Below are 26,235 nucleotides of genomic sequence, written 5' to 3' on the forward strand. Positions count from 1 at the left end.
GGGGTGGACCTACACACCGCTCATCAAGCCATGCTGTGGCAGCATCCCGCATAAAATAGAGAAAGACTGGCACAGATGTTAGCTCAGTGACAATCTTCCTCAAGCAAAAAGAGGAAGATTGGCAATGGATGTTAGCTCAGGGCCAATCCTCCTCACCGAAAAAAAAAAAAAAGGCAGTACAATGACATTCAGGCCCTTGCTATATTTCTTTGCTTTTCTAGTCCTACTTTCTTACGGCCCAGGTACCAGACTCTCATTTGGCTCACTATTCTTGGAATAATTTCCCTCCAGCCAACTCCTTTTTTGTAACACTTTCTCAAGCTCTCTCTCTGTTCAGAAATCTGTCTTGAACTGCCTCAGACCTTCACTGACAACTGGGACCCCCTCCAAGGTACAGCCCCTTCTCACCCCGCGGCTTCACGCCCCCCTCTATTTCTTTGTGCCTCTTTTGTAAAAGAGAAAATGTGAACCACATGCAAAGGGAGAGGCTTGATTCAGCATTCTTAGTAGCAACCACCAGACTGGTAATGAAATGACTACTATCATGCACATGAACATTTCCTAGTAGGAAAAAGTGAAACTACAAGCGGAAGGCAAGTGGAAATTTGTCTCTCTTTTGGCAGTGGGAGTATGAGACTCTTTCTTCTTTTTAATCTACCAGTTGCCCCAAATCAGTTCGCAGGTTCTTTGGATTAAGCTAATGCACAGTGTAAGCTGAGCATGTTGCTGTTGGCCCCACTGATACTTTTGTTTCGGGGCAGTGTTTTTGGCTGTCCCATTTTCCTTTTGTCTGCATTCCCTATAGGACCTCAGAGAAGCTGTGTTTTTCCACGGGACCCTGGCTGGGAGATTGAGCCTCCGGGCCATCTAAGGTTGCCGCTCGTTCCCCTAGAACATCTCTGTCCGTCAGAAGCTGCAGGAGAACGTTGCTAGGTGGGTGTGCATTAGCGTCACCTGGAGGGCTCGTGGAAACAGATGGCGGGACCCCACCCACTGAGTTTCTGGATTCATCAGGTCTGGGGTCAGCTGGAGAATCTGCATTTCTAACAGGTCCCCAGGCGATGCTGTTGCTGCTGGTCTACGGACCACACTTCAAGAACCACGGTTCTTCCCCAGCCACCCTTCCTGGCATTTATCATAAAATACTCAAGAAACAAGTACTTTTCTAGGTGAGAATTTGGGAACAAGGGGCCTTGTGACCATATTTCTTTCCAAAGTTTTTATAGTCTAGTTGTTTTGATGACATGTGGTCTTTTAATTCATGGATCTAGTGATTGCAGCGTTCCATCTTCTGGAGGATTTCACACATGGAAGAGAGTTTGATTGCAGTGAGAAGAGCGGGAGGAGGAAGGGATGGTGTAACCCCTTTGGTCTGGCTAGCATGAGCTGTTCTCTCCTCAGTTTGGAAAAGGTTATCCCACAAATGTCCCCCTCATCTTTAGTCAGGTCTGGCTGAGAAGCAACAAGACGCAAAAGAAAAAACAGGGCTTTGGAGTCAAAATGACCTGGGTTTAAATACCAATCTCTGCTGCAAGCTGTGTGACTTTGGCAAAGTCACATAACCTCTCTGAGTCTATGTGTGAAATAAGGCTAACGGCACCCACCTTGAAGGTTATCGAGAAGACAAAATGAGACAAGATATGTAAAGCATCTAAAACAGGGTCAGATGTAGAGTGTGTGCCCAGCGCAAGCTGATTTTGTCCTCTTCCCCTGCCCTTTTACAGGGCGGGTGTAGGCTGTAGTTTAGAAGCGCCGCTGTCCTTGTTGGCTGTAGACGCCGTCTCCCACTCTGTGCCAGCTCTAGGGAGGGCTGCTTGTTGGGGAATGAGAGATTTTCCTTTTAGAGTGTTTACCTCATCCTCCAGAATTTAATGGAGGGGATGCAGGGCAGGAAGATAACCCTTCAATTCCAAATGCTCCTAAATATGGGAATCTTTGTTGACGATGTCTTTTATGAGTTGATGGGGTAACGTGGCTGCCAACGTGATATTAGTTAGAAGTGGTGTGTTTAGAACAAGAGGCAGTCCCCTCCTTCCCCCGGCGGTCCATGGCCACATCTGAAGCACCGTGTCCAGTCTGGGGAAGGACCTTCTAGAAGAGGGGCTTTGGCAAACTGAATTCAGAAGGGAGAGGCCAGGAGGAAAGAGAGACATAAATCCCTGTGATATGGAAGTGAGTGAGAGAACTAGGGATTTCTGCCAGGGCAAAAAGACATATTTGTTGGCTCAAAGAGAGGATTTCACAAGGACGTAATGGTGTCTGTTTTCAAGTCTTTCCGTGGAAAGTGGGAATTTTGCGGATTCTGTAAGTTCCACAGCTAGAATGGGGGTCATCTGCTGGAAATGACAGCTCTCAAGTTAATGGAGAGGGCTTTCCGACTAAACTGTCCCAAAATGCAGTGCGTATGTTGTCACTGGCAGTAGTAAGCTTTCTGTCTTTGGTGGCAATCAAGCAGAAGGAAGATGCCTGCTTGGGAAGTGGAACCTGAGCTCTGGATTGGGGTGGGCAGGGAGAGGAGGGGAGGATGAGCCAGATATCTTCGAGGGCCCCTCTGACCCAAAAGTTCTGTGATTCTGCAACCCTGTTCTAAACTGCACTTCCCCTGCTTAGGAGTAAGGTGAACACTTATAAACCAGCACCTAACTGTCAATGTTAAGACCACTCTTCCAAGTACACGATGAAGAGCAAGTTTTTTGTATCTTCCAAAAAGTGTGAACACCATCCCCCCCAACACACATAAAGATATTTTAAAACCCCATGTGTTAGGGCTTCAGAGACCCAAAGCACTTGATTTTCTTGATTTCCGCCCCTCCTTCTGGCGCCTAGAGTCGTTTTGTAAACAGCAAATACGGCTCCTCTTGTTCATCCACTTTTATTTCCATTTTGGGGGCCAAAATAGCAAACATGTTTTTACGTTTTACAAAGCGCCCCATAGGGGCCACACGGTGGCATAGTGGTTGAGTTCACCCACTCCCGTTCAACGGCCAGGGGTTCTCGAGTTTGGATCCCAGGTGCAGACCTACACACTGCTCATCGAGCCATGCTGTGGTCGTGAGACACATACAAAATAGAGGAAGACTGGCACAGATGTCAGCTCAGGGCCAATCTTCCTCACCAGAATAAAAAAGAAAGTGCCCAATAGGAAAGTCCCTCATGTGTAGGAGCTTTGCTCAGATCAGAGCTGTGAATCTGGCCAGTGGGGGCACCAGGTGGCCTGTAGGAGTGGGAGCTCTTTCTTGCTTCCCATATCTGACTTCACTACTTTTCTGCCTTCATACCCTCTCCTGTTTTCCTATTACCTTTCCCTCCTTTGACATGGAAAAGAAATCTGATCTCTTTAATTCTGCAGAAGAGTTCAGTTGACTGACCTGCAGGGTCACCTCCTAGCATGTTCTATGCACCCACAGTGAAGTGGCAATAGCCCTAAATGTATGTGTCTTAATGGCTCTGCCTGAAAGGCTCCTAAATAAGTATTTGCTATGGGCCTACTGTGTGCCTACCCACCCGACTGAACATTAGCTACTATCTCATAAGATCCTAAAAAGTGTGACGGTTACTCCTAGAGGTCATCAATTTAACCTCCCTCCCAGTGCAGTGGCGTGCCCTCCCCACCCCCAGCCCAGGCACCCCTGCTGACCCCCATTCAGTCCCCACCTGCCTACTTCTCGGGGTGGAAAGTGAAGCTCTCTCTGAGTCAGACATTCCGTCTGTGGATTGCTCTACTCGTAAAAAGTTCTTCCCTATTTTGACTCAGAGTCTGAGTCATTAGATATTTTACTCAGGGATCCTGGGTCGGTCAGCTTTTTGGGACTATCCAGTAAAAAGCTATTGTCATTCACAAAGGTTTGAAGATGGCTCTCCAGTATCCCTTTGGGCATCTCTTCCCCGCATCCTTTAGTTCTTCCCATCTCTAAACCAAACATCTCTGGCTCCCTTGAATATTCCTCTGTGACACAGTTTCCCAACCTTATTCACTGAGTCACCCTCCTGGATATGCTCGAGTTTGGCAACTTGAAAAGATGGCAATGTCCTTTAGAGAGGCAGTATAGAGACGTGGTGAGGACCAAGAACTCTCGAGCCAGGCTGATAGGTCTACATCTTGATTCTACCGCTTACAAGCTGTGTGACCCTGGGCAAGTTACTCAGCTTCTCTGTGGTTGTTTCCTCATCTATAAAATGGCAATACAACAGTGTCTACCTCATAGGTCATAGTGAGGATTGTGTGAGTTAAATGTGTCAGGCACTTATAAAACAGCCTGGCACACAGTAAGTGCTATGTAAGTAGGTGGTGTTATCATCTGAAAAAGAAAAGAACAGCGGAGAGGATGACTGAAGCCCCCATCAGTGGGCCTCCCCTTTCCCATAGGCAGCAGGCCTCCATCTTTCCTCCCTCCCAAGTACACCCTCTCGCAGAGCAGCTGCAGATACCACCCAGCGCTTGCTCCTTTCAATTCCACAATAGCCGATCTGTAGGGCCAGATTCACCAAGGGCTGTGCAGAGCTCAGATGCCCAGCTGGGAGCACCCAGACCCTGCACACTTGCTCCAAAGCAAGTGATGCCAGCCAATCTGTGAGAGGATGCTCAGTGGCCATTCAGCCATTGAAGAGTAGGACCAAGCAGTGACTCGGGTAGGCAAGTCCCCACAGAACACAAAAGCTACAGTGTTCGAGCATAAAGCATGCTCCCTCCACCCTCATCTTCTTGCACCCCTCTGCACCTGATGGAGACCCAGGGCGTGCCAGTCCTCTCATTGAAAAGAGGAGAGTGGTGGCTCCCACCACGTGTGAGAGATTAGATGAGTCTGTTGCTAGACAAGTCCTTCCTGCACGTGGATGGATCAGGCCCTATCCTTGCCATCATTTACAAATTAAAAACTTACTTCCATATGACTGCCAGTGGCTACAGGATTTGTTCTTGGGTGATGAAAATGTCCTGGCATTAGGTAGTAGAGCTGGTTGCACAACCCTGTGAATATGAAAAACTACTAAATTGTACACTTTAAAAGATAAATGTTATGAAATGTGAATTACATCTCCATAAAGCTGTTATTTTAAAGAACAAAACAAGGTGGCCAGCCCACAGGCCACAGTGTGCCAGCCTCTGGACTAGCTTACCTAGCTCTCCCATTTTACAGTTTAGCAAACTGAGACCCAAAGAGGAAGGAAACTAACATTTGCAGAGCTGCAATTATGTGCTAAACAGTGCACATTTTCATATAAATTATCATAGGCAATATCTGGTTGTTTGAAACAAAAGCAATTCAAGGAAAAACACAAGTAAAACAAGGAGTCAGGTGCCCTGGACAGAGGAGATGTTCAAGTTATGACAATAATAATATGTTTATTAAGTTCTTACAAAAAGGAAAAAGAAAAGCACAAGTTGCCCAACAGTGGGTCTATTTACCATCATGCCATCTATACATAAAGGATGGGCTTGAATTTTTAACACTGATTGCTTTAAAAAAAAAAGTCAGCATTACACGTGCCAAAGAAGGCAGAGGGAGCCTCCGCAGGGCACCATCCATGATCACATACAGAACTGGCTTTGTCTGGGGGCATCCAAAGGAGCCATTTATGGCTGGAGGAGCTCAGAACGCTCCAGCTTACGGATGCAGCCAGGTCTTAGGACTTTTCCTCAAGAGGCCTCTGCACCATCTGGGGAGAGACCCACAGGGCTACTCTGGGTAAGACAGGTCCACATTCAGCCAAAAACACATAGCCTCTGGACTCTTTAGACCTCTAGGCTCATCAAAGGTAGGACAAATCCTCTCCAGCCTCTGAGGATGCTCAGCACTCTGGCCGGCCAATGTTTAGTCAGCAGAGCTAACAAACTCACAGCAGGCAAAACATCGACACCTTCCAGACTTGCTGGGAACCTGGAATGGGGAGGTCCAGACGGTAAACCAGGTGTTTCCAGGACAAGCTAGTCACACAGCTCAGGCCGGCAGGGTGACTTCAGGAAGCTCAGTTCTCCACTGTGGGGGCAGGGAGGACCTAAAAGGGAACCTCAAGACCTCCTTCACAGCTCAAGCCCAGGCACCTGGGAAATAAGATGCAGTTCCCTAGGTGTGGGAAATACAAGTCAGAACTATAGAAATGCTGACAAGGGCAGCCCAGTGTCTTTGCCAAAAAGCCACAGAACTTTTTCTCTGCACTTCCAACATCAGAACAAAGGCTCATCAAGAAGAAATTACAGCTCCCCAGGCCCCTCTGTGCAAAAAAATGACCTCAGGAAATAAAAAAGGATGTATATGTGCGCATTAGTGGGAGAAGAGTGATTAGAACGAGTAAAACTGGGAAGAGCATTAGTGCCAGACAGAGCTGTATGAAGAAAGACAGTTCCTGGAATGTGGAGCTCAAAGATGGGAAACAGAGCACATTTTTTCACATAGAAGTAACATTATGAATGGTGTTTTATTTTCTATAATATTATTAGAACTATAATCCATCTACACAAAAAATTGAAATGGCCTGGAAATGTATTTGTTAATAACCACTAATCAAGCACATCATTGCTCAATACCATTACAGTAGATAACAATTTGGTAGTAGGCATCAAATGCCTTAAAAAAATGCATATCCCTTTTTTTTTTGGTGAGGAAGATTGGCCCTGAGCTAACATCTGTTGCCAATCTTTCTCTTTTTTTTCTCCTCAAAGTCCCAGTACATACTTGTATATCCTAGTTGTAAGTCCTTCTATTTCTTCTACGTGGGATGCTGCCACAGCACGGCTTGATGAGTGGTGTATAGGTCTGCACCCAGGACCCGAACTGGCGAACCCTGGGCCACTGAAGTTGAGCACACAAACTTAACCACTACACAATCAGGCCAGCGCTATAAAGTGCACGTCCTTTTGACCCAATATTCAACTTCCAGAAATTTAATCCCTAGATTTCCAGGATTCATGGTACATTCATACAATGGAATACACTGCAGCCATTAAAAAAATGACATGGAGTTACATGTCATTAACTTGGAAATAAGTTACATTATAATTATTTGAAGACAATGTTATAAAACAATAAATGATATTAGACCGTTTTTGTCCTAAATAATGATAAGTGTGCACAAAGAAAAAATATCCAGAGAGTTATAGACTTAATTGTTGCTACTTCACGGAGCTGAATTCACTGACTTTACCTTTCCACCTTGTGTACTTCTGTATTGTCAGAATTTTTTTATAAAGTGTGGATACTATTTAGAAAACAATGAAAATATTTCTCTTTCTAATTATTTACATCCCTAATATACATACATACATGCATATGTAAAATAAGCTTTTATAATACATCATTTTACTAGCTGCATAGTGTGGCTATGTAATAACTTGTTTAAGCAATTCTCTATTATTGGATATTAAGGTTGTCTCCTAATTTTTTGCTACTATAGGCAGAACGTAGATGGAAATCCTTGTGGCTAAATATTTGCACATATTTTTAATCATTTCCTTAGAATAAATTCCTAGAAGTAGAATTTCAGGCTCAAAATGTGGGCACAATTAAGGCCTTCTGACCCATATTGCAAAATTATCCCATAAAAAATCACTGCCAATTTACTTTCCTAACTGCCATGTGAGGAGGTCACCTTTTCCCTTCACCCAAGACTGAACATGACCATTTTTTTCCCAATTTTTCCAATTTGGTAAGCAAAATGACACCCCATTCCTTTTATTTGTATTTCTTTAATTACTAAGGAAAGTGACATCATTCGTATTCACTTATTAGCTATTTGTTATTATTGTGTGACCTGCTTATTGATATCTCTTTTTTCTGCTAGGATCTTTTTCTTTCTGGCTTGTAAGAGTTCTTTACATAAAATTAGCCCTTTGTCATTAGGGTTAATATACGTTGTTTGCCTTTTAGTTTTGTTCAAGGTGTTTTCTACATTTAAATTTTAAATTTGTATATATTTTCTCAACAATAAAATGCACTCAGGATTCCAAATTACTGCCTTTTAAATAGGCATTTGAAATATAACCAGTTGTACACGTATGGTCTTGTGTACCAGCTACTTTATCATAAGTTTGCGTATCTTTTCTGCATGTCAGCTCCTTGAAGCACAGGTCATGACATTTCTTGAATCCTCCATAACAACAGAGCTCGTGGCCCAGAACACAGCAGAGCTTCAAAATGTCTGAGAGGAAAAAATACTGTATCTGGCATTGGCTTTGAAACAATCCAGTTTGGGGTGGGAGATGAAAACGGGGAAGAGATGAAACAGAATCAGCCGCATGTTAATCACAGCTGAAGCTGGGTGATGGGTACATGGAGTTCATCACACTATTTGTACTTTTTTGTATATTTGAAAATTCACGTAATCAAAAGGATTTTTTTTAAATGTTTACTTGATTGGTCAATAGCATCAGAGAGGGGACTTCTGGAATAACAATGGTGATGAAAATGAATTACACATGCATCAAGGCCACTTTTGTAGCAGTTGAAAAAGTTAAGTGCACAAGTCTTGAAATGAGGCAGGCCTGGGTACCGATCCTTTCCAGCTTAGTGACCTTGAACCTGTTATTCAACCCCTCTGAAACTCGGTTTTCTGTTATAAATAAATGTATTAATAACTACCTCAAAAAGTCCTAGTGAAGATTACTGGGTGTAAAACTCAGCGCCTAGCACCAGGTAGCCCTCTTTATTGAGTCACCATCACTATTACTCAGTGATGCATAAGCTTGACAAACTCCAGCCGAAATTTCCTGGTGGTGGTGATGCAGCACCGTTCCCCTGCGGCTGTGATTTCAGTTAACCAGCTTGGGCACCGGACAACTGCTTGGCAGAGGTCTTGGTAGAACCGATATCGGGAATTACGTTCCCAAAACCCAGAAGAGAAAACAGATAAGACCACAGCAAAGGAGAAAGCAGTGACTCCCGACCTTACTCAACAGGTCCCCGTAGGGCTTAACTCACATTCCAACGATGCATCAAGAACAAGAGTGATGAAGCCCTCACAGCAGCGGGTCATTTGCAGCTTGGACCAAATATTGGCATCATCTGAGGTGCTTGAAATAATACAATGTCTGGGTCCCACTCCTAGAATTTGATTTAATGGTCTGGGCTGTGGACTAGGTATCAAGCTTTTTAAAAATCTAATGTGATGTAATGTGTACCACTCTGCTGTGTGAGTTGGGGTTGGGGAGTAGGGAGGAAAGAGAGGACAAGGGAAAACAAAGAAGAGAACAGAGACCACTGCATCCCACATGAACTCCGTTAAAGCCAGCCCAGTCATGTGGTCCCAAGCTGTGTCCCATGCCGGACAAATCCAGTCCCAGTAGGTCCCCTCACTCCCTCCATAAATGTCAAGAGATTGTTACTGTGTAATAATTCACAGGGCTAAAATATGTTAACACCACCAGGATGCGTGAATAACAATATTCTAAAGAATATCAAAGCAACGTAGCTGGTCTCTGGGTTTTGGTCTTTAAAAAAGTCCAGCTAAGTGACAGTGGAGGTTGGGAGAGGTTTGTCTCCTAGCCCTTTGGCAGCCTGTCAAGGCGAGTGAAGTACACTCAAAGAGGCAGCCTCATTTTGTGAAGTTATTGCAGTGTCTTTGATCAAGGGAAAAAGCACATCCATTTCAATCACTGTAACAGTGACGGGCCGGCTGTCTGGCTGCCTCGCTGCCCACGGGGGTGAGCCAGCCTCGAGCCTGCAGACACATGGCAGTGCTTAGTGTGTCAAACAAATGAGAGGTTCCTCGCTGTCTACCCAACCTCTGCTGAACTTTAGGGACCCTCATTTAGCAATCTGCCTGGACTAATCTGGAAGTTCCTCTCCCTGGCACATAACCACCTGGCCCAGCCTGGCCTCACCAAACAAAAGCTGGCCAGCGGCGATCTGTCATGAGGCAGCAAGCACTTCAGAACCAGGAGGGCAGGGGTCAATCGTTGTCATAAGCAACACGCTCAGGATTACACAAGCCTAGAGAAAGGGACAAAAACATTCTGCCTCCCCCCTCTTACCTGCAGCCCCATCTCAGCCCCAAACATAGCTGAGAGACGTCTGACTTTCTCTCCCACACATGAATTCTCGGCAGTGCAGTTTCAAATATATATACAAAGATCATCTGCATTCTTTTCACTAGAATAAGTAAGGGATAAAAAGTTGATGAGTGAGCTCATCAATTTTCAGACTTAGGGAGGTTCAACAAAAGGTCTTCTTTTCCTTCAGTGACATCACCCCTAACATCTAGGGCCGACTTGGTAGCAGAACCAGCATAGAGACGGGGATGATGATGGTGATGATAATGACAGATATTTATACAGCGTGTACGTGTTCCAAGTGTTTTACACGCGTTAACTCATTTAATCCTCATCACAACCTTATGAGGTAAGCTATAGTAACACTCATTAATAATAGGAATAATAACAGTAACCTAATAATATGTATAATATAATTATTATTATTAAATATAATAATGGAGATAATCTTCTCCATTTTTCACAAAAGGATATTGTGACCCAGGGAAGTTCAGCGGCTTGCCTAAGGTGGTGGGGCTGGGATTTACACCCAGGCGGACTGGCTCCAGGATGGGTGTGCTAACCACTGCGCAACACTGCCTTGTTCCAGTCCATACTGCAGAGCCTCCTTTAAAGCTGCCAGTTCAGAGAACAGCAGAATACAGAGGACTGCGGAGGGCTTTGGAGCTAGAGGGATCTGAGTTTGAATCCCAGCTCTGCCACTCCTCGTCCCGCTGTGGTTGCATCACCCGTGAATGGGGCTTTCACCCACCTGGTGAATGGGGCCTGCGGTGAGGCTTAAATGAGAAAAGGAACAAAAGCATCGCTCACAGGGTCGGCAGCCAAGGTCAGTTTAACCCAGTGGCTCTCAAGCCTGGCTGAACATTTGAATCAGCTGGGAACTTTTAAAAATATGATGCCCGATCCCTACCCTACCATCCTTCCACATTTCCACCCAACAGGCAGGCAGTCTGAAAGTCGCAATCCCCTAGGCCCAGCCCAGCAGTGAAACCTGAAACCCACCGGCCCAAAGGCCAGTACAGCCTTTGCCCCATGGATTCAGAATCTCAGGGAAGCTTATAAACCTCTGAAGCCTCTTCTTGCAGCTCTAAGGAAGGGGACTCCCCCAAATGCTGCTCTGTCCCACAGAGGAGTCACAGGCACCGGGACCACCCCAACCACACGGCTGACGCACACCTGTCCAATGACCTTCCCCACTTTCACCCAGATGGGCCTTCATCCAGCCACCTCTTGCCCCTAGGCTACGTCCCCACCTCCAGCCTAAAGGCTTCCCACAAGGGCACCCTGTTGTCCCGTGCTGCCCGCGTTTCAGAATAAGTCTGCGCCAACATCAACACAGCCAGCGTTACTTTTCCACAAAGCACTAACAAGAAGACCATGCAGGATGAGAGGTGGGACTGCCTGAAAGGAAATTTTAAAATCTGAGTGCACACACATACACTCATGCAGACACGCACACACGCACCCGCACACACACACTCCAGGAACCACGGTCTACTTTGCATTCGAGGGAGCACTGCTTCATTTGAGGACTCGGGGTAGGAGAAGGGAAGCACAGAGGGGCAGCAATAAACAGTGAAGGGAATACTGGGGTTGCCCATGGAAACTGGCTGGGATAAGAAAAAATAATCAGCCCACATTTGACAGAAGAGAAAAATGGAGACAGCCAGCAGGGAGGATGAGGACCAAGCAATGCCAGTTTCCTGGCTCAGACTCCCATGCGCCTTTTCAGGACCCACTGCCAGCTGGCAAGGGGTGGCAGGGAGGGCCCGGGAGGGGAACGCAGGCACCAGAAGGTAGCACAGAGGGGTGTCAAAGAGCCCTCAGCTGTCCCCCAGAAAGTGAAGGCCCTGAGCGGCCCCCCCTGCTCTCAGGCCCCTCCCCTGGGCCTCAGTCCAGGAACCAGGCCGGAGAGACTTGGCCCAGGCCTCACCTGGGTAAAGGAGCCATCCTCACTGCACTCCGGGACAAACACCGCCTCCTGGGGCTTCTTGGCTTGCTCGAGGGCCTGAGCCCGTTCCAGGCGACACTTGCTCTGGCCAGCGTCTAAAAGAGGAGAGAAATGAGTGTATTTCATATTTCCCTTGGATGCCACACTGGAGCCATGGGACAAAATGGCTGCCTGGTTCTAGGAATGCTAAGAGAAAACCACTCTGCCTATGGATGAGCCCACACACAACCCACTGGCTTTTCTAACGACACGAGGGCAGCAGCTAGCGAAGGCTGCTAGGCTTCATCTTCCTCTTAATGTTATTCTTAGAAAAGTGGGGGAGTGTATTTATACCAGGTTCTGTTTATTTTTTTCTCCCAAGTACCCCTAGCCCCTCCCAAGGAAAAAAATATGTTCCACTTCTATTATTTTTCACTGGGTTTATTAAAAAACGTGCACACCCAAAGGGTCTCAAAGATGTTTTATAGTTGAAGAATTGCAAGGACTTTCTTTGGAAAATCAGCCTGCTTAGCTTCCCATAATTCCTATAATGGCTCTAAGCAGGCCAGGGGCCACAAACTCAAATATCTACAGCGTGTAGGAGAATGATATAAATTAGAGAAGTAAGCTGAATGTGCAAAGAATGGCATTCAGTTTGGAAACACCATAGGGAGTGCTGAAGATTGTGGCAAACTGGAGAACAGGCTCCCCTTCAAAGGAGGCAGCTGCTACTCCACTCTAGTCACGTGTTGCCTTGTGGGAGGGAACACACCTAATATTACCAAAGCTTCCAATTTTTTATGACAAGTACAAAAATCCAGATTTTTATGTTGAATCTCCCAATTTTTAAATGTTGTCTCAAATGTTTTTAATATTTTTAAACATGTAAGCAGACCAAACCAAATACATCTGTTGGCCAACAGTTTGGAATCCCTATTCAGGAGCCAGCAATAACATCTTGCCATTTTAAGCATCTCCATTTACAAAAAAAAATAGCACTAGCCAGATAGCAGCACATCTCTCTCGGCCCTAGCCGGTGGCAGTGTTGGAAAAGCAGAAAAGTGCTCATTCCTTCAGGTAGACCAGTCCTCCTTTACATATTCCCTGGCGGAAGGGGTGGAGGGATAGTAGCAAACCAAATGAACAGATTTATTCCGAGCTCCTCTGCAGGAGTGCGCTGTGTGGGGCGCTGTGGTGCCCAGACACCTCTCCTCAGCTGGGCGGAGGTGCACCCACTCACCCTTGCATCTCCCTCGATGTACCACACCCAGAGTCGAGTCTCTGCACTTGGCTCGCTGGTACTCGCACATGGACTCATAGGACCTGCCGTCGGAGGCACAGATGGGTTTGGGTTGAGTCCTGGAGCAGTGGAGGTTGCACTGAGGGTCACGGTCACTTATGAGAAACTAAGTTGGAAAAAAGCAAAAGGGTATAGAGGTTACTTTTGCAAGCAAAGTAGGAGTGACTCCATGACTTACAATACGGATTTGCCTTGGGGAGCAAGTCCAGAACAAATCCAAAGTTTATTAAACCCTAAAAGTGGAAGGGAACTGAGCAGCCACAAAGCCTAACCAAGGAAGGCATCCCATGCTAAGTAATTCACAAGCAGGATCTCATTAATCCTCGCAACAACCCTATGAAATAGGAATATTTCTTTTACAGATAAGGAAACTGAAACCTGAAGAGAGGTAACGCGCCCAATGTTACACAGCTGTAAGTGGTGCATTTGAACCTAGATGGGTCAGAAATCAAATCAAAGCTTTCACCAGTGGGACATCCGGCCTCTCCATCCATGCAGATGGTCATGTGACCTCTATTTGGGTACCTCCCCAAATCAGGAACTCACTAGCAAACTCTACATTTCATCTTTGGAAAGTTTTACTTATTAGAAAGTAGTATTGAGCCCTAAATCTATCACCCTTCAATTTCTGGCCACTGCCCTCTGGCAGAATACAAGTTAAGTAACTTTCTATGAGAAAGGGATTTCCTGATTTAAAAAAATAACAGTCAGACTGGGAAATGCTGAATTAAACAGGTTTCTCTACTGCAGGACTTCTAAGACACCTCTGCTACATTCTTATGCATTGCGAATCTCCAAGAGGTATAGTAAATTAAAGACAGATGCTGTAATTTATTTACTACTCTTGCCATTGAGCCATGGAGTCTAATTCCCTCCCCTTGAATCTGGACTGGCCTCAGTAACTGGCTTGACCAATACATGCTATGGCAGTGATGTTTTACGACTTCCGAGCAAGATCATATGAAGTCTCACAGCTTCCCCCCAGGCCTCTTGCAACACTCACTCTGGGGGAAACCAGCTGCCATGGAAGAAGCCCAACAACCCTGAGACCGCCATGCTAGGAGGAAGCCCAAGCTGGCACACAGCAAAACCATGTGGAGAGAGAAATGCTCAACCCACCCAGGCAAAGAGACGTGTGAATGAAGAATCCTTCAGAGGAGTCTAGCCTTGGCTATCTTCTGACTGCAACTAACAGAGGAAAAGAAGTGACTGTGAGAGAGACCCAAGCGAGAACCACCCACCTGAGCCCAGTCAACCCATAGAACTATGAGAGATAATAATAGTTATTTTAAGCCATTAAGTTTTGTGCTAGTTTGTAACATAGCAGTAGATAACCAGATCGAGGGGCAGATACGGTGATGCATCTCCCAAACTAATTTGACCGTGAACCCCTTCATCAGTGAACTTCCGTTAACAACTATAGAACGCAGCTAGAAAACAATACCTGGGTCATACAGACCATGAGCTTCTGTTGAATAACCCAGGGTCAGACTGTACAGGCCTTGAGAGCTGGTCCACTCTTAGCCACCCCTACATGGCAGAGCTCTGGCACACTGAGGGCCCTTCATCAGGATGGGTGGAGGGAATGGATATCGCACACAGGTACACAGCAATGTCATGAGCACACATCTGGCCGTCAGTGATGCTGGAGTTAACTGAATAATCACACCAAGCTCATACAGGTTTAGGGAAGGTGTGACTACAACCCCTGTTTCAGACGGATCTGCAGACCCTTCGTGTGAAGCAAATAGGTGAGAACTTACTGACCCTTTTCCAGAACAGCCAAGGGAGGTCCAGAGACAGTACCCCTCCCTTTAAGGGAGCGCTGGAAACACACAGCCCATCCTGGACGAATTCCAGGAGAGTCCAGCCTGTTCATTTCTGCACAGACTGCCTCTCAGCTGTACAACCGGACCCTCCCACTCCCTGACCTCATGCCTGGGTGCTGGCTGCTCCGCACAGGCAGGGAGTGGCGAGGGCGGAAACCATCACGCAGGCCTTGTCAGGATGGACACTGCATCTTGGCCTCTCTTCAGATCCTCTGGGCTCCCACACTCACAGGTTCAACCTGAATCCTGACCAAAGGCCAAAGGGAAGTGTTCTGAGAGTGTCTCATCATGGAGTCTAGTGTTCCAGGATAAGAATCAAGAATATAGAAAGTCAAATTCAGAGGAAGCCCGCCGCATCCAGGAGGGATGAGCTGACAAGAGAGCGGGAGCGGGCAGTGTCCTCCATACCTCAACCCTGCACGGGATCCCAGGCCTCAACTCCCCACAGGTTGCCCCCGCTTAAAACCCTGGAGTGATATCCCACTGCCCGTGGGACCTTCACCCAGTCTCCGAGGCCTGGCAGAATCTGACTCTGGGGCCCCCTGTCTGGCCTCAGCTGCTACTGCTCTGCCCTCGCCTCGCGCACCGCTGGTCCGGCACACCAGCCTGCTTTGCATTTCCCAGAGGAGCTATATCGGCACCTACCTCCAGGCCTTTGGACACTGTTCCTTCTCCCTTCCCTCCCACCCCTACTTCAGATTTCTGCTCACGTCATCTCTTCCAGGAGGTGTTCCCTGACTCTCACAGGTGGGACGGGCCCCCTGTAACAACCTCTCCTATCTCACTTCTCCGTCATGGCTCTTAACAGTTTGTGACGATGAATTGATTTGTGTGATCTGATTAACAATGGAAGGCCCAACTCTGAGCCCCACAAGGCAAGGATAAAGTCTATTTTGCACGTGAATACATCGCCAGCATCTAGCGCAATGCTGGGGCACTTGATTCTTTGTGGGAGGAAGCCATCCCTGTGGTGGCATTTCCCACGCAGCACTACTTCAAAACCAGCCGGTGCGATGGGACAGGCCTGGCCTCCCAGGCTCCTGCCACCCCAGGGGATCACTGGCCACTCTCCCACTCCCAAGCTCTGAGCTGTCCCCTCCCTCCTGCCTTACACAGTGGACAGAGGTGGTCCCCAGCTTCCTGCCTTGGCTCCATCTCAGAACTTAAGTTATCTCTGAGGCTGAGAGGTGAGTCTCTTCTCCCTCCATCCCCAGCCCAGGCTCCTCTGCCACTATAAGCCCTCCCAGCCTACAACTGACTATGCACCAGGAAAACTTAGGAACCAAAGGTCCAGCTGAATGAGGCAGGCTTGGGAAGTCCTGGCCATAGTCTCCTGAATGGGCTCAGGAAACAGGCGGCTGCAACCAGAGAAGCTGGCCTCGAAAGTCTCTCTTCCTCCCTGTGTGGCTCCCTCAGACCCATTCCTTATCTGTTGGAAGCCTAGAAAGGCAGCCAGACCTGGCTCTGCAGTTCTGCCTGGGGAGGAGCAGACGCCCAGCCAGAGGGTGGGAACAGCGTCCTTGCACCCAAGCTTCCAGGCCAACCAGTGGCCTCCAGGCTGTTCGAGGGCAGGTCAAGGCACTGCTGTTGTCACACTACTCTCTCCTTCTCCGTGGACTGTGTGCTACTTTCCTGAAGTAAAACCCTGCTTTTAGGTTCTTTTTTTCAGGTTCTTTGCCATGCGAATCAGTAGGAGCCAAGGAACAGCATGCCCCCTGTTCTCATGATCACACAAGAACAGAACTACCTGTATCTTCCAAGGAATTCATCCTTGGTCCCAGAGGGATTTGTTAGCCAGACCTCAAGTGTGAAGAGTAATAAGAACTGATAGATCACTTTCAACATGTTATCACTTTCAATACGTTGTAACACATCACTTTCAATATGTTAACAATTTAATCTTCACAATAACTCTATGAGGGAGGGTATGTTACAATCCCCATTTTACAGGTGAGGAAACTAAAGCCCAGAGAAGTTAAGTGACTTCTCCAAGATTAAACAGCATGTACGTGTCACTGCTGGAATTGACACCCAGGCTCCAGAGCCATGCTTCTAACCACTACTCCACACTGCCTTTCATTATTACAGAGCAATGGTGCAAAGAGAAAGTGAAACAACTGCAAAACTGGATTCACAAAGTCAGAGTCTGTTTACCAAGAGCCCACTGTATATAGACACCAAGCTGCTAAAGATCCAGATAAGACAGCCCTGACCTCCAGGTACTTGAGGCCTACTGTGAGGAGCTCCTCGCAGGGCTCTTGTTCACCTTAAAAAAACAGGGATCAATAGGGGCTGACCCTGTGGCCTAGTGGTTAGGCTTGACATGCTCCACTTCAGCAGCCTGGGTTCAGATCCCAGGCACAGACCTATACCACTCATTGGCGGCCATGCTGTGGCAGCAACCCACATGCAAAAGAGAGGATGATTGGCACAGGTGTTAGCTCAGGGCAAATCTTCCTCAGCAAAAAAAAAAAAGAAAAGAAAAGAAAACAGGAATCAAGAAAGAGAAAATTTCTTTTCAAACTCAAGAAGGTTGCCCCATTGTCTCCCCCCCCAGCTCAGGGGAGAGGACAGCTACTGGCGTCACTGTGGTGTTGAACTACAGGCCATAAATTTGGTTTGGAAATGGCTTGCTCTGGGCCCACAGAGTCACCACAGCAGCTCTGCCAGAGACCAGCTTAACTATATTAAGTTGCAAAACAGGTTAAGGAGCTTCAGAAGAAGCCCCACCCACCCCAACCCGTGGATCTCCTGCCCAGCTTCAGAGGAGCTCCCAAATGCTTCCCATCCAGGAGTGACTGGCCCCCAAGTCAAAACGTTCCGAGACAGCACGGGGCCATTGCTAAGACCATCTTCAGTCATCTGTGTTGTCTCATTTTCATCTGTTTTAGGAACTATGTGTGTTTGTGATTGTTTTTGGAAAAAAATGTGATGAGTTCTATAAAAGAGAGTTTTAATAGGATCACCCAAACCTCCAAACACTGCTTGTTCAGCCATCGGTCATCTATTCAGCAAGCCAGCACTTTGATGAGCCCAGCCCTGCAGGGGGCCTGGGAAGCAGACCACAACCAACGAAGTCCTCGATGAGCTGGGGTTCCAGGGCAGAGACAATGAGCAAGTGACATCAGCCATACAGCAAGTGGAAAGAAGATGCAGGACCCAAGAGGATTTAATCCTAGGGACTCCACAAAGCTACAAAGCCACACAGTCCAACAGAACGTTCTGCAGTGACAGGCATGTTTTATATCTGTGTTGTCCACTGTAGTAGCCACAAGCCACATGGGACTATTAAGCACTAAAATGTACTGAATGCAACTGAGGAAGGAAATTTCCAGTTGTGCTTCATTTTAGTTAAATTTGCATAGCCAGATGTGGCTAGTGGCTACCACACTCAAGAGCAAGGCTTGAGGGGAGAGCAGAGAGGCCCACCCTCACTGGAGTTTCTCCTCGTTGAGCCAAGCTAAGACTGATTGGACCACGGGGAGAAAAGAAGCAGATCCTGAGGCTAATTTCTGCATTTTGAAACTGGCGATGAAATCAATTCACTCCTTATGGGTCGACAGCAGGACATCCAAAGAGTCCATCACAGTCCACCTGAAGTCACAAAGGCGGCTTTTCCCTCTCTTCTGCAGTAGACGGGAGGCACTGGCTGGAAGTCCGCAGTTCTCGGGGCCCACGTCAGTTCTCCAGGCCCACAGACAAAACTCAGAATCTGAGTCACCCTGCTGGGACTTGAGCCCCCAGGCCACAGAAGTCTGTTGTGGGTTCAAGAGCAACCATGATTAGTGGAAATTTAGGGTGTTGGGCAGTGGCAAGTTGCCTCCCCAACTAGGCAAACACTGACCCATTTCCCCCCTGGGGGGGAAATAGTATTTTCATAAAATTCCTCACATACATTCCCTTCCTTCTTCCTAACCAAAAGACAACAAAAACAAAATAACTATGTTAAATATGATTGCATAATATGGAAACCAAACAAAAGGGGCTGGGACAATTGTGCGCTTGCAATTATCTCCTACTCCCACCCTCTCTCCTTAGGGAGTGAATGATTCCAAGGCAAACACACGGCATTTTGTGTTCTGCTCCCATTTCCAAAGTCGGACAAAGACTTGAAACACACAGAAACAGCCCGTCCTTCCTACTGGAAAAGTAAGCTGCCAATGGGGGCTGTTTCACCAAAGAAGAGATGGGGGAAAGGAAATCACTGTTAGACCAACAACCCCTTCTATCTGAAATGCACACAAGCTCATCTTTGCCCTTCAGTCTCAGCCGAGTAGAAGGCAAACCCTGCCACTGCTTCGGCTCCGAGAGACCACTCCAATACCACAAGCTGTGTGGTAGACTGGCTGCTAAGTTCCCATGACAATATAGGAACAACAGAGGCAGCCTAAGGATGCATCTGGGAGATGTTGATTTGCTATAACATGGAGTTGGTTTCACAGTCTTAACTTCTACCTGTTCCATGATGATTTAACCAGTATCTAAAATCCTAAATAGGCATTTTCTGGCAAGATGCATATCTCTATATTTTTCCCAGGTGTAGACGAGGGGTAGGAGCCATACTGAACAAAGAGGGCAATGGCCTGCCCACTTGGTTTGGAAGCGTGAAGACCACAGTGTGGAGCAGCAAGTGGTATTCCCCTTGACTATATCACACTCAAAAGTCACAGCCAAACTCAACTAATTGAAGGTTTTTCTTTAATAAATTTATCTGTAACAGAACTTCAACTACCCACGTTTAACACTTGTGCTTCTCTTATCTATTGCTGCAGCATGAACCACCCCCCCAAATGTAGTGGCTTCAGACAATTAATCATCGCTCTCAATTCCATGGGTTGGCTGGGCTCAGCTGGCAGCGTCTTCTGCTCCACATGGCGGCAGCTGAGGCAACACATTTGGCTGCATTTAGTTGGGAGCTCGGCTGGGGCTGGAACATCCACTCTGACTTCACTCACTGGTGCCTCAGGTGGAGAGACTGGAATGGCTGGGGGGCTGGCTGGGCCCTTCTCTCCAGCAGGCTTTCCTCTCTCATCCATGACGACTTCATTCAGGCCTTGATCTCTTGCCTAGATGTTTGACTGCCACCAACCTTCCTCCCATTCAAGCTCACATTTCATCCTGCCACTGAGGTTATCCTCCTAAAAAGCAAACACTTTCATGTTTTAAACCCCACCATTAGCTTCCTGGAGCTCCTGCTGCACTGTTTTCCTACTTCTACCAAAATCTTCAATATGCTGCTCTAGGATTTATGTCTTTACATACCTATAAAGACTAGGTCTTTATATCCAGAGGGCCTAACACAGAGCTTGATCTAAAGCAGTTGTTCAATACATGTTTGAAGAATGAGTGGGTAAATATCAAACCTTACCTAAAATATCGTGGGTGAGAAGCTCCTTTTTCTATCATTTACTGTGAAAAGAGATATTTTTAGTCCATCCACCCTCAAAAGCTTAAAGCTCTCAAATGTGTAGAGTAATGGAAGCTGTTTGTTCTTTTTTTTTCCTTTTAGGGACATTCATTAGATAAGGAAAGCCCCATATTAAACACAGGATTTTTCCCTTGAATTAAGGGGAAGGGAAAAAAATCCCTAAGTCATCGAAGAGAACGTCCCAGAGTGGCTGAGACAGAACCCATATACCCGCGGCGGGTATCATCACTCAGGGACCACAGAATCCATTCCCAGTGAGGCCGGCCTCAGCCTGAGAGTCTCCTCACCAGCCCTCCAGGAAGCCTTTCCACCCCCTGCAGATAAGCCATGTCTCCCAGAAGTCAGGCAGTAGTCTGGGATGCCCGGGGTCACGTAGCCTGAAATGAGTATAATTTAACAGCCAATGTGATGAGCTCTCTGGTTTTTCTGGCAGTTATGACATGCATGCACTTGAGCAAGAATAACAGCCAGATGATAATACAGATTCACTGATAAGTCAGACTTTTGACACTCTGAATTCATTTTTTTCCAGAGAATTAAGGCTATAAATAATAGTAAATTTACCAGCCCAACTGCAAAAGCCTATTGGGAAGGAATGGGAAGGAGAATGACCCCTGCCTGTGTGCCCTCTGGGTGGGTAAGAGGGAAGTAAAGGCCCCTAATGCCGAGGCCCCCGCTGGGGAGCAATCACGAGCCCCGGTGCACTGTTCCTTCCTGCCTCGGCCGCGCCTGTGCGGCCCTTCTCCCTGCACTGTGCTTCCCCTCATAACTCCTATTCCTCTTCCAATTTCACTGTAAATGCTGCTTCCTCGGGCATCTGACTGCCCACGTAGGTCAGGACCCCTGTGAGGAGCCTCCAGAAAACCTCTACTCTCCACGGCGGCCTGTGCCACGGCTGTAACTAAATGAGCAACCATTTATGTGTTTCTGGCCCATCCTCCAGCAGACTGTAAGCTCCCTGCGGGCAGGAACAAGATCGGCTGGGTGCCACTCTGCTGGATCCCCAGTGCCCAGCAGGGGATTTGCCCAAAGTGGGTGCTCAATAAAGACTGATTGATTGAACGAATGAGGAGACACCCAAGGCTGGGCCAGGCTAAGGTAGTAAGAGCATGCCTTTCAGTCTGACTTTAAAGATCCTGAGTCTTCCTACTCTACCACATTGCCCCCTTCAATCCAAGGTATGGAGTGCTGAGCCCCAGAGGATGCCCAGGGGCAGAAGGGGCTCTGTCGTTGGGAGTCTCCGGCAGTGGCCTCGCTGGTGGACAGCAGAGGAGAAGGGCTGTGCGTGCCATAAGAGCTTTCCTCAGGGAGGATGTTTTTCCCGTCATGTTTAGAAGTCACAGTCCAGCTCAAGTTTTTAGAATTCAGGCAGTAAAAAGTATTTTTGGGAGGTAAATCTGCTATTGAAAGGGGAAAAAAGCCACTCCTGGAGTCAGTGCCTGGAACAAAAAGTAGAGAGCCACATTCCAGACGTCTGGCTGCGGCTCAGCCTCTTACTCTCCAACCAGGGACTGTCCGCCTCTTGTCACTTGCTTAGCCATCTGCAAAACTGGACTTTGGCCTTTCTCTCCGGGGCCCGCGTCTTTGTGAGTGAAGCGCAGTTTCACATTAAAGCATCACTCACCCATCCTCCATCTAATCCATCATCTGCACTGAGAATCCACATCCCTATTCCTGCCAGCTCACTCTCACCCATCCCTGACCCCACAGCCACCGCATTTACACAGGTGCAAAGGAGGGCCAGGATCAGGGCCGCTTCGGAGTGGGGCTCGGGAAGATGGAGGAGGGGAGATAAGGGAGGTCAAAGGGAAGGGGAGGTTGGCAGCTACGGGGTCTGCTCTTCTTCTACACACCTCCACTGTGGGGCCTGACAACAGCACGCCCCGATTAAAGGGCTTTTCACGCTGCTGAGGGAAAGCAGACGTCCCCCTCCAGCTGTTTGGCAGCTGGAACCACTTCTGTTGTTTTAGCCAGGAGAGGCCTGACCTTCGTCACCCCACTCCCGACCCCCTCCCCAAAGGAGGAATTTAGTGGCCACCCCAGCCCATCCACCCAGCTCCCCTCCTCCACCGTGCCCCCCACAGCTACAGGGACGACAGGTCAGGACCCATGGGAGAAGGCTGTGTTATACCAGGTGCCATTGTAGGGGAGAGCAGGGGAGGGAGGGTCAGTGGGTTTGACAAAGCAGCTGAGACCCTGGCTCGAAAGAGATGCTAACAAGGCTGCAAAGACAGAACTCCCAACTCACCCAGCCCCTGTCCACACCCCGAGTCCATGCCCCAAGTTAGTCTATTAGGAAGGTGGGTGCAGTGAAAGTGTGGGTTAGAACCCAGGTCACCAAATCTCCAAAATATGAAGCATTCTTCTAAGTGAAAGGAGCCAGACCCAAAAAGCCACACACTGTACGAGTTCATTTATATGACACCCTGTAAAAGGCAAAACTGTATGGACAGACATCAGATCAGTGACTGCCAGGGACTGGAGGGAGGGAGAGAAGCAGAGTCAAGGACGTGGTGGAAATATTCTATATATCGATGATGGCAGTGGTTATACAACTATACAAATTTGTTGAAATTCATAAAAGTGTACACCTAAAAAGGATGAATTTTACTGCATGTAAATCATATGTCAATATACAAAAAAGAGAAAAGCATGAAACTAAGGAAAAATATTTCCAAAGAAGGTTTGTTTCGAAGGGTGCATCAGACCTCCCATAGGGTCTCAAAGAGGTTTCTGGAGATTTCCCTTCCCACCCCCTTCAATTACCAGGCATCATGCTAGGTGCATTGGGGGTTATGAAAATAAACAAGAACAAAGGCCCTACCCCCAAAAGCTGGATCTAGTTGCAAAGACTGACATGTGAACAGCTAACTCCACAGGGACCACGTCTTCGAAATGAGCAATCAGTAAGCAAAGCCAAACAGACAAAAGGATAGAATATTTGAAAATAGGATGCCAGGAAGTCCAAGATGTGAGATGGCTAACTCTTTAAAAGAGAGAGAGAGAAAGAGAGGAGAGGACAGGAGAAGACAGGAGAGGAGAAAAGAAAGAAAAAAAGGCATCCACTCAGCACAGAATTATTGAGAACCTATTTTGCCCCAGGGCTCTGCTGAGGGCTGGGGACAGAGCAGCTGACCCCAAGTTGTGTGGGGTCAGAGCGAGAGGTTAATGCAGACTGGAAGAATCCAGGAGGATTTCTCAGGGAAGGGGCCATCAACTGGGCTGTAAAGGATTTCCACAAGCAGGGAGGGAGGGACGTCCGAAGGGCATCCTAAGCAGCAGCAACAGGTACATGATAGTAAAGAAGCAAACTCATTTCAAAAGATGGTTTAGAAATGACCATTTATGGGAGAAATAAGGCTCTAGGCCCAGGTTAGGGGTGAGATCATGAGGGTCTTGATCCCTCCCCACTTGTCTTTTTTTAAAAAATAAAAAGAAGAGAATTGGAAGCCACTGAAGGAAGTAAAACACAAAATCAGACCCGGGCTTTAGAAACCTCTGGCAAGGGTAGGAAAGACAACAGAGAGACTGATGAGGAGGTTACTATAGTGAACACAGCGTCAGGAGGAATGGAGAAGGGGCATTTTTGGGCCAAGGAAATGGCCGGGAGAGGTAACTGGATGAGATAAGAGGACCAGGAACCAAACAGCTGTGATCAGGGAGTGGGATTGCTGCCCCATCAGAGATGGTCTGTGCTCTCCATCACAGCCCTGCAGGGCTTCCGCAAGGCAGGCTGGCAAGGAAGAAGGAGAAATGGAGAACACGTAGAGATAAAAATATACCTTTGAATGAATGGAGTCCTTCCGCTTAAAAACCCTTTAGGTTTTAGCCCTTCTTGATCACCAACAGGGCATCAAGGATTTCAATCAGAGTCAGAAAGCATTTAAGTTTGTTTCCTGCTTGCATCCCCCAGTCACTAAGTACTAGCCAACAGAACTCAGGAAGCAAGGGCATGGAGAAACTCACTTGCCCATCCCCCTTCCCATCCCTCAAACTCTGCCACCAGCATAAATAAAAACCCCTCTCGGTCGAAATCAAATAAACAGAGCGTTCTCCAGGATCCAGGACCTAGAGTTTTTTTAATTCTCTCAGCCCAGGAGCACTAGGTAAAAATAAAGTTTCAGTTGATGGTATTAACAAGGAGCAACAAAGTAGTTTTGTATTTGGGGTGCATCCAAGAGACAGTGGATTACAAGAGAGAATTCAGACTTGGGGTGCAAAGCAAAGAGGACAGGAAAGGTGTTCTCATCTACCTGTTGGTTCTAAGCTCCTGACCCTTCATCCCAATGACACACACATCTGAGAGTAAGGGTCTGCTAAATTAGCACTATCCCTCTACCTAGCAAGACCAATTTATTCCACCAAGGCTAGTGGCTCCTTACAAAGTTATCCCGAACACTCCCCCAGGCTCTGCCCAGAGACACGCTCCAAGTTTTCACTGGGTATTCCTAAGAATGCAACTATCTAACATGTCACTGAGCATCCTGGCGAGTAGCAATGGGGCCCAGACACTACTGCACATCCTGGCCGTGCCCCACCATACTGTGCCCCACCATCACTAGCAGCATTTCATGCCCAGTGACATGTGACATTTGGTTATAAACCAGGAGAATGAGCAAGGAGATTGGTCAAGATTGGGGCTAATTACCATAGGGGGATGACTGGAGTTGGTCCTGACCAGCTGACTGCTGGGTGGTGACTGAGCCCCTCTGGCTAGAAGGACAACGTCCCAAAACAGAATTGTTTTCACAGAGACTTGGGGAGTTTCTGGAAACAGCAGGAGTTGTAGACTCTGAAAAGGGTGTCCAAGAGATTCCAGACCACTTTAAGAGATTCTAGGCACACACAGAGCTATTTTAGGGCCAAGGTGACAAAGAGACACAGAAATGAGGGGGTCTTTTCCCCTACCTCTGCAAGAAACCCAGCGCTGCTCTGGCAACTAAATCAACAGCTTTGGCAGCAGCTGGAGATAGTTCCATTGGCACAGACTCAGGTGTTCTCGTCATAGGCACTGCCAGCAATGAGGTTCCTTTTGGGCAAAGGGGAAAATTATGACTAGTTTGTGGAAATACTTAAAGCACCCCAAATTAGCGACAAAGGGGTATTGCTGTTTGAGCACATGAGAGTCTTGGAGTCACTGCAATTTGGGAGTAAAGGTAAATGTGGCACCATTTTGGAATCACAGACAGAAGAGGGTTGAAAACACCAGTTATAAGAACAGATGCTAATGGGAGTGCAGGTCTACTTAGCAGACTGCATGAGTCAAAACAAGCAGCCCCGAACTCAGGAAGAATGTATAAAGGCCAATTGAGGATCTAGAGATCGATTTTCCAGAACGATGACCCTGGATGTGGTTGTCAGGCTCCCAGGTTGGTCAAAAAAATGCCTCAGTAACTCATTATGTGGCTAAAATAAAGCTAATAACACTCGGCCCAGAGTAGGGTGGAGAGTTTGAGGGGGTGGGAGTCGGATAGTCCCCCAAAGGAAAGGACTGGTCAACCAAACCTGGCCATGAGCTGAGGCATGAGTATGTCCACTGTACAGACACACACATGTGTGTGCACACACACTCACACTCAGAAGAGCCCTTAGGAAGTACTCTTTCGTGGGGCACAATCACTAGCTCTTGTTCAAGAATCTAGGGTCAAGAACATTGAAGAAGAAAGCTGCTGGCTAAGTCACTTGCAAGAACAATTACTCTGGAAGTCTCTGTTTTCCTCTCCTGGTGGATTTGCTCTGCACAGTCAGAGGTAAGTCCTCCAACAG

At 47.3% G+C, this 26,235-nt stretch overlaps 1 protein-coding gene across 2 annotated transcripts in view; it reads right to left on the minus strand.

Moving 5' to 3' along the window:
• LOC124233771 (SPARC-related modular calcium-binding protein 1) overlaps positions 1 to 26,235 on the minus strand; it is a 141,708-nt gene that overhangs the window by 60,186 nt on the left and 55,287 nt on the right. For both annotated transcript variants that reach the window (XM_046650962.1, XM_046650961.1), the window contains exons 2-3: positions 13,153 to 13,318; positions 11,916 to 12,028 (exon numbers count right to left, since the gene is read on the minus strand). In XM_046650962.1, the coding sequence (XP_046506918.1) occupies positions 11,916 to 12,028; positions 13,153 to 13,318 (279 nt within the window). The remainder of the gene's footprint in view (positions 1 to 11,915; positions 12,029 to 13,152; positions 13,319 to 26,235) is intronic.

Source organism: Equus quagga, unplaced genomic scaffold (assembly GCF_021613505.1).
Source record: "Equus quagga isolate Etosha38 unplaced genomic scaffold, UCLA_HA_Equagga_1.0 220_RagTag, whole genome shotgun sequence".
In the NCBI taxonomy this organism is placed as follows: domain Eukaryota; kingdom Metazoa; phylum Chordata; class Mammalia; order Perissodactyla; family Equidae; genus Equus; species Equus quagga.